An 8,206-nucleotide genomic window follows, 5' to 3' on the forward strand; every position below is an offset into this window, starting at 1 on the left:
AAGTAGTACCTGGACTTCCCGGCATCGGCCTAAGGCTCTGTCCAGGAGGAGTGAGCTCAGACAGAAGACAGGAAAGAAGCGACGCTGGTCAGCAGAGTTTTAGAAACGTGCGAGGGGAGAGGCTGCTGAGGGGAAGCGGAGGTTAGAAGGGCAAGGCCGGGGTGAAGGCCCTACTCCGCGCCGCGCAGGCGCACTTCCAGGCGGCAGTGGGAGGAGCCTTACCTCGCAGTTGCGCCCCACCCGAAGAACAAATATTTGACATTCCAACGTTATCGTGGGGGCGGGGCGACGTTCTCCACTCCCCTCGCACCAGATTCGCTTAGAGCTTCCGGGGGGTGGGTACAAGAAGGTGAATGTCCGGGTAGGCGTCTGGCTTGGGGCTGCCACCATCCTTAAGAGGAAGTGTTAATAGACCTAAACCGCCCCCCACCCGCGCGAGTAGTGCATTTTCCACTCACTCCCAGTCGGTGAGTCCCAACCTGAGTCACTTCTGTCCTTGACACCTGTTTCTTCACTTGCCAAGTGGGAACATGCTGCAACCTGGCAAGACCTCGGAGAGGCCTCATCCACCCTGAGGTCTCTAGCCCCCAGGTACCCCTTCCCCCGGCATGAGCTGGATACGCGCCCAGGTTGCCGGCTCTATCCTGTTGTCCACAGGCCTGGACGCAGCGCCCTGCCTGTCCGAAAGCCTAAAGTGCAAGCTCCCGCTTTGGTCTTGTGCTGAACTTGACAATCCCTTATCTCAGCCAGGCTGGAGCTTCTCCTTCCCGCCGCGTTATTTAAGTTCTCAGTCACGTAAATGAGAGAAGTGGGGGAAATATAGGGCGGTCTGGGAACGCACCATAAAGGAGCCTCACCAAACACCCTGGGAGAAAGGGGAGCTGGGAGCCCCCAACACTGTACTGTCTGAATTGGGCTGTAGGTCCGGGATGGAGGATGGGCAGCCTGCAAGCGCGTAAACTCAACGCGAGTCCCCAACCGCCGGCAATCTCCAAGCAACAGGCCGGTCGGGACGAAAACAGTCTGGTGCCCTCATGTGGGGTAGGGGTGAGGCTCCAGGCCCACACTATCCTGCTTCAGCCCCCTCTAGGGTGCAGCTTTCAGGAATTAGGGGAGAGAGGAGCGTGTTCTTTTCCCGGCATCGGGGCTTGCTCACCTTCAGCCCACAGACCACGCTTTGGCACTTCCTGGAGCCAGGCTAAGGGCCTAGCATCTTTGTGGACAAGCCGGTCCCTGTGACGTCTGGTGACCACCCCAGAGCTCTAAGGACCCTGATGATCCCTGTTGCCCTCCCCTATCTCAGCCGAGTTCTGAGGATACCCACCACAGGCCTCTGGCAACTCCCACCGCTCCCTTTGATCCTTAGTGACTTCGGTCGACCCCAGACCTGCTGTCGTGATCCCCACAATCCCTAGACTGCCTCCTGGTGACTTCCACAGGTCCGTGACCTTCACGGACAGGAGAAAGCCTCTGGTCTTTGCACGTTCCTTTAACCAAGGACTCCTGGTCCTTGGGAGTGGGAAGAAGCAGAATGGGTTCACTCAGGTGTCAGGGAGGATCAGCCGTGAAGGTAGGAGTCTGGATTCTGAGCGCGATCCCGGGCCAGTAGTGTGAGTTCTAGAGTCCGGGGCTGGGTTCCTCCTCCAAGGTTCCCGGGGCCGCCCCGGTCACGTGGCTGATGGGGCCGGCAGGTAACTCGCCGGGAGAGGGCGGGGGCCGGTAGCCGCCCCGCCTTGCGGGGCGCCGCGGGCGGGTCTCAGCGGCGCCCACTGAGCCAGCCGGGCGGCAGGTGCCGCCCCCGACACACGGCGTCCCGCCCAAGCTGATCGGTGTCTGCTGTGGGTCTGTGATTGCGTGCGCCTCGTCGGTCCGCGTGCGTCCGTCCGGGCGCCCCCTTCCTCTGCGGCCATGACTCCGCCGCCGCCCCCGCCCCCGGGCCCGGATCCCGTGGCAGATCCCACCGCAGACCCATGCCCGGGGCCTAGGTCATTGGTCGTCCTGTTCGGGGCGACGGCTGGTGCCTTGGGGCCAGACCTGGGCTCCGACGAGACTGACTTAATCCTCCTAGTCTGGCAAGTGGTGGAACCGCAAAGCCGCCAGGTAGGGTGGAAAGGAGGCGGTGGGGTTCCCCAGGGACCTTCAGGGCCCTAGGGGCCCGGCAGCTGATCGGTTTCCCTCGCCGCTCGCAGGTGGGGACACTACACAAGTCGCTGGTTCGTACCGAGGCGTCCTCGCTAAGTCCAGAGTGCCGTGAGGCAAGCGGCCTGAGCGCCGACAGCCTGGCTCGGGCCGAGCCGCTGGACAAGGTGCTGCAGCAGGTGAGTGCCAGGGCCAAGGTGTATGGCGACACCACCGGGCTTCAGGGACGTTTCTGGGCAGGAGAGGCGGCAGGAGGCTAGGCCTGGTGCGGTGCGACCAACTTGGCCGGAGCGGTAGGACCGGGTCTTGTTTGAAACTTCGAACTGTTCCTGCGTGTGCGGGTCCGCGCGTGCTGGCCACTCCCGGGGACGTCTTAGTTTTCAACTTTTTACAGGTCTCCACGCCTACTGGGGTGGGGGATGCAAGCTGCGGGATCCGTCCCTAGTTCCTGGCCTGCTGGGGGAAGCAAGGCTGAGACACCTCTGGGAACCTGCCAGGTTAGGTCTCCCAGAGCAGCAGCCGGAAGCGAAAGGGTCTCAAGGCCCAGACTTTGCCATAGGTCATGGGTCCTTGCCGCCTGCGTCTCTGACTCGCCTGGGAGTCACAGGAGCGGGGGAGTAGGGCGGCGTCTGCCCCAGAGGTAGACGCCGCCAGGTGTAAGCTGCTCGCGTAGGCCTGCCCTGGCCAGCTAGCCAGACGTGGGCGCTGTCCGAATCTTGCCTAGGGGCAACCTACCTGCAGACTGCAAAGGCCTGGGGTGCCTACCGCCCTAGGCTGAAGTGGGAGGCGGTTTCCACTGCTAGTTTCTTTTCCTGACATTACACTCTTTAGTGTAATGAGTGTAAGTCCTTTTCATGCGCAAATTCTTTCCTCTTCCAACAACTGTGGTGGTTCCTGATGAGGAAACACAAAGATGCTGAAGCTGAGTGTCTTCCAGAAGGGCTCCTAGACTGGCCTCCCCTTGGGGAGTTTGCTGGAAAAGAACTGGGTTGCCTTACTCTTCCAGTCTGAAGTCATAAAGTGTCACAGAATTGGCAGGAGGTGGGAGTATGGGGTTCCTGGGTCTTTTCTTCAGTGAAGATAGAGGCTGGGGGAGGGGCTGGGAAGCCAGCTGTGCCACCCTCTCTATGAACAAACAGCTCAATGCCAGCAGGTCGATAGGGTGTGGGTCAAAGCTCATGCTGCCCCTGGTGTCCAAGTGTGGAGCTCTGTCCTTGGAGTTTCTCTGCCCCTCTGGTTGGTCAGACATAGAGGCGGGGCTGCCATTGACCATGAGCCTTCTGGGCCTCAGGCAGGCCTGGGCCTCCCCCACCTGTCTGAGGGTGGTACCTGGTCAGGGACAGGTTTAACCTGCTTTGCCCCACCCCTTCCCACCTGCTTATTTCACTTTACCAGGTGTTTGCTCTGGCCCCACTCCAGACTTCTGAAGTGTGTGTGATGGGGGCTTTGGTTATGTGTGACTGCCCTCATTTGGCCTGGAGGAGTTGACAGCAGACTGGGACAGGGGTGGAGTTGGGGGGATGGGACACAGGGCCAGCCCCAGCAGGCGTGGCCTCCTCCTCCTCCCCAGGCAAGGTAGGGCTAAACATCTGGCTAAACCAGCTTTGCAGCCTGCCTCCTTCCTCCGGCCCCCAGTTCCGTTCTGCCCAGCTGTGAGTCTGTTTCTATCTCCCCACTCCCTATCCCCAGTTCTCCCAGCTGGTGAGCAGGGATGTGGCTCTGCTGGGCGGGGGCCCCTACGTGCTCTGTACTGATGGGCAGCAGCTGTTGCGACAGGTTCTGCACCCTGAGGCCTCCAGGAAGGTATGCTGCTGAGGGGACAACACAGGGTAGGACTCTTAGGACCCCCGATGTTGTGTGGGTGGGCAGGGCACCTTAGTTCCCCCATTCATCCTTACTCCTATGTGTCCCCAGAACCTGGTGCTCCCCGACACCTTCTTCTCCTTCTACGACCTCTGCAGAGAGTTCCACAAGCAACACCCAAACACCTGCCCTGCCAAGGACCTCACTGTGGCCACCATGGCACAGGGTACCTGTGACCCAGCAGGGTTGGGTGGAGGGGTGGCTTTAGGTTATATGTATCTGCACATGTGCATGCAGTGGGTGGGTTATACCAACATATGCAAATCTGCATTACCTGCTGAGTCCTTGAGTGTCCTTGTGACAGCGTGCTAGGATAGGTTTGCAATGAGTGCATATGTCCATGTACATCTGGGCTGGGGACCTGTAAGTACACACATGAACTGGGCCAAAACAAATGTATATGGTGGGTTTCTGTATGTGTCTATAGAGAGACTAGGGCCCAGTTGTGAACAAGATTAGTGCTCATGCTGGGATTTCTTCAGTGTCACTTCTCTGCCCATAGACTTGGGGCTGGAGACAGATGCCACAGAGGATGACTTTGGCGTCTGGGAAGTGAAGACAATGGTAGCTGTTATCCTTCACCTGCTCAAAGGGCCCAGCAGTAAGATTCCCTTCACTGCCTGATGTCTGCCTACTACTTCCTCAAAGTTCTCCTACCCAGTTGTGACCTTCTCTAAGAGCCTGCAAGATGAAAGCACCTTTGTCACCTCCTCCTCTCCCTCAACTGTCCTCTTTTTGCAGAGCTTGGTGGGGGAAAAACCTCTCCACCAGACCTTGCTGACACCCATGCCGTCTTCTTTCAAAGGTCAATTGTTTTTGGAACCTGAGGTGATAAAGCAGAAATACGAGACAGGGCCTTGGTGAGTGTGGGAGCAGGGGCAGGGGTGAAAACAGCTGGACAACTCTGACCCTGTGTTCTCCTCTCACAGCAGCAAGGCTGATGTGGTGGACAGTGAGACTGTGGTCCGGGCCCGTGGGTTGCCCTGGCAGTCATCAGATCAGGATGTGGCTCGCTTCTTCAAAGGGCTCAACATTGCCAGGTGAGTGGCAGGGGGGGTGCGTCCAAGAAAACAGACCTAACCAGGAGGCACTAACAGTACTTGCTTCACAGGGGTGGTGTAGCACTTTGCCTCAATGCCCAAGGCCGCAGAAATGGTGAGGCCCTCATCCGCTTTGTGGACAGTGAGCAGCGGGACCTAGCACTGCAGAGACACAAGCACCACATGGGCATCCGCTATATTGAGGTAGGGGTTTGGGCTGGGAGTTGAGCAGGGCAAAACTGAGCCAGGCCTGAGACCCATGGGCTGTTCCGCTGTACCCACAGGTATATAAAGCCACAGGGGAGGAGTTTGTAAAGATCGCAGGGGGTGAGTGTGCCCTCAGCAAGTCCTGGCTCTTGACCCATCTCCTACTTGCCCACTAGCCCCTGTCTCTGCTCCCCTCTGTGTCAGTTGGTGTTTGGAAGAGCAGAGGTGAAGTCAGCAGGTGACTCCCATGCCCTCTGCCTAGGCACATCAATAGAGGTGGCTCGTTTCCTGTCACGGGAAGACCAAGTGATCTTGCGGCTGCGGGGACTGCCCTTCTCTGCTGGGCCACCAGACGTGCTGGGCTTCCTGGGACCAGAATGCCCAGTGACAGGAGGTGCTGAGGGGCTGCTCTTTGTGCGCCACCCTGATGGACGGCCAACTGGTGATGCCTTTGCCCTCTTTGCCTGTGAGGAGCTGGCACAAGCTGCTCTACGTAGGCACAAGGGCATGCTGGGTAAGCGATACATCGAAATCTTCCGGAGCACTGCAGCTGAGGTGCAGCAGGTGAGTACCCAGGGCTCCCTACCCTCCACGTATTGGTTCTCCAGGGGTGGCCCTTTGGTCCCCTATGCCTCTGCTTTGCTTGTCATGACCAGTTTGTTGCTGCCTTCCTTACTAGGTTCTGAACCGTTATGCATCTAGTCCACTCCTTCCCACACTGACTGCCCCACTGCTGCCCATCCCCTTCCCACTGGCAGCCGGGACAGGGAGGGATTGTGTACGCCTTCGAGGCCTGCCCTACACAGCCACAATTGAAGACATCTTGAGCTTTCTGGGTGAGGCAGCGGTGGACATCCGGCCCCATGGTGTGCACATGGTTCTAAACCAGCAGGTGAGGCACTGTTGGTGGGGACACATAAATAAGGGGTGTGTGTCAGGGCTAAAGCACTCTTGCACACAACTGCTCATAAAATGTGTGCATAGGGCCGGCCATCGGGCGATGCTTTCATCCAGATGACATCAGCAGAGCGGGCCCTAGCTGCTGCGCAGCGTTGTCATAAGAAGGTGATGAAGGAACGCTACGTGGAGGTGGTCCCCTGTTCCACAGAGGAGATGAGCCGTGTGCTGATAGGGGGCACCTTGGGCCGCAGTGGCATGTCCCCTCCGCCCTGCAAGCTGCCCTGTGAGTGCCCCGGGGGTTGGGAAGAATGAGGCCTGTGGAGGCCAGGCTGTTATAAGCTCCCACTTTCTATAGTGGGGACTCTTTTCTGCTGCCCCACCCAGGACGTTGGTGGGCTCTGTGCAGATGCACTTTCTACTTCCGTTTCTAGGCCTCTCGCCACCAACCTATGCCACCTTCCAGGCCACCCCAACCCTTATTCCCACTGAGACGGCAGCCCTATACCCCTCTTCAGCACTGCTCTCAACTGCAAGGGTGCCTGCTGCCCCCAGCCCTGTTGCCTACTACCCAGGTCCAGCCACTCAACTCTACATGAACTACACAGCTTACTATCCAAGGTACCCTGCCACTAAGAGAACTTCATAGTCTCACTCCTTGTCCTCCTGCCTTGGGGGAGTTCATGATCCCCTTCTGGGCCATGGTGTATTGGGAGATTTTGTACTTTATCCTGGGATGAGAAGGGAGTAACAGGTGTGAACTGGCTGATGCTATCTACAAAACACATTGGAGATGACTGTGTAGAGGGAGGGGTTTTAGGGGGGAAGAGGAAGAACTAAACTAAGCATAAGGCAGAGAGGCAGGAGAGGAGGGAGGCAGGTCTTGGTCTAGGCCACAGGTGGGATGCACTACTAAACCTATCTCTCTCACCCTAGTCCCCCAGTCTCCCCTACCACTGTGGGCTACCTCACCACACCCCCTGCTGCCCTGGCCTCTGCTCCCACCTCAGTGTTGTCCCAGCCAGGAGCCCTGGTCCGCATGCAGGGTGTCCCATACACAGCTGGGATGAAGGATCTGCTCAGTGTCTTTCAGGCCTACCAGGTGAGATTATGTGACTGGAGGGTTTAAGGGCTTGGCTGAACCTAGAGCTCTCTGCCTTAAATCTGTGTTCCTTCTGCAGCTAGCCCCTGATGACTACACCAGTCTGATGCCTGTAGGTGACCCTCCTCGCACTGTGTTACAAGCCCCCAAAGAGTGGGTGTGTTTGTAGGTGAAGAAACCAGGAGGTAAGAGGTAGCTGATGTCCTCAGCTAACATGCCTCTCCTATGTCAGGGGACCAGCCCCTTCAACTTGCTAGCTTTTTGCTGGCTTGTCAGAAGGCACCTTGATGAGCCCAAGCTCCAGTTCCATCCCCCATTCATTCCTCTGCCTGCTTACCCCAAAGATGATGGTTGAACCTTGCATGCAGGTCTAGAGGTGGAATGGGACTAACCTGCTCCTGATGGCCTGAGCTGGGCCTCTTGAATGGCACCTAGAGAGCCTTTTGGTCTGTCCTGGCTATGGTCCATGCCCAGAGATATCCTGGGGCTGACAGGTCCATAGCAGGCTTTCTTTTTTAAAATGTAATTTCTGGTACCTTCAATGTAGGACTCCTGGGAGGATCAAGGGTCCACTTGGGCCTGAGTAAAGATCCCAATGTTCTACCTCCCCCTGTTGCTCTAGTGAGGGGCAGGCAGAGAGAGCCAACCCCCATACTCAGGATACTTGGACCTCAGAAACCATATTGTGCCTGGAAGGTCCCACCTAAGGATGCTAGCCCCTTTCTAGCACAAGGAATATCAGATGGCAAAACTGCAAGCTATTTTGACGGACTATGCTGTAGTATCTCCGGAGGACACCAAGGGGCAAAAGCACCCCCCACAAAAACTCAGGCTTGAATTTTAAAAGGGACTTTTCTGCCAACTTTTCATGCACACCTTGGGAAGCCCAGTTGTCCTGAACCCAGCAGACACTGTGGAATGTCCTTTGCACCCATTAAAGGGTACAGAACTGAAGCCT

At 57.6% G+C, this 8,206-nt stretch overlaps 2 protein-coding genes across 4 annotated transcripts in view; one reads left to right on the plus strand and one right to left on the minus strand.

The window, feature by feature from the left end:
* Window positions 1–1,530, minus strand: part of PLA2G15 (phospholipase A2 group XV) — a 24,261-nt gene extending 22,731 nt beyond the window's left edge. The window contains exon 1 of the mRNA XM_023518898.1: window positions 1,325–1,530. The gene's annotated coding sequence lies outside the window, so the exon portion shown is untranslated. The remainder of the gene's footprint in view (window positions 1–1,324) is intronic.
* Window positions 1,457–8,206, plus strand: ESRP2 (epithelial splicing regulatory protein 2). Of its 3 annotated transcripts, none has more exons than XR_001161673.2 (15): window positions 1,457–2,100; window positions 2,190–2,318; window positions 3,829–3,942; window positions 4,054–4,168; window positions 4,505–4,603; window positions 4,808–4,862; window positions 4,932–5,042; window positions 5,114–5,246; window positions 5,327–5,369; window positions 5,512–5,813; window positions 5,929–6,141; window positions 6,234–6,314; window positions 6,581–6,767; window positions 7,083–7,248; window positions 7,328–8,206. XR_001161673.2 is itself a non-coding variant. In XM_003799369.3 (15 exons), the coding sequence occupies exons 1-15, from the start codon at window positions 1,909–1,911 to the stop codon at window positions 7,415–7,417; spliced, it is 2,148 nt and encodes a 715-aa protein (XP_003799417.1). In that variant the 5' UTR covers window positions 1,457–1,908; the 3' UTR covers window positions 7,418–8,202. The 3 variants fall into 3 exon arrangements, 2 of the variants coding, with proteins under 2 accessions (XP_003799417.1, XP_023374665.1); XM_003799369.3 differs by having other exon boundaries at window positions 6,234–6,432; window positions 7,328–8,202; XM_023518897.1 differs by having other exon boundaries at window positions 4,935–5,042; window positions 6,234–6,432; window positions 7,328–8,202.

This window comes from Otolemur garnettii, unplaced genomic scaffold, assembly GCF_000181295.1.
Source record: "Otolemur garnettii isolate 467f Iridium unplaced genomic scaffold, OtoGar3 scaffold00151, whole genome shotgun sequence".
NCBI lineage: Eukaryota > Metazoa > Chordata > Mammalia > Primates > Galagidae > Otolemur > Otolemur garnettii.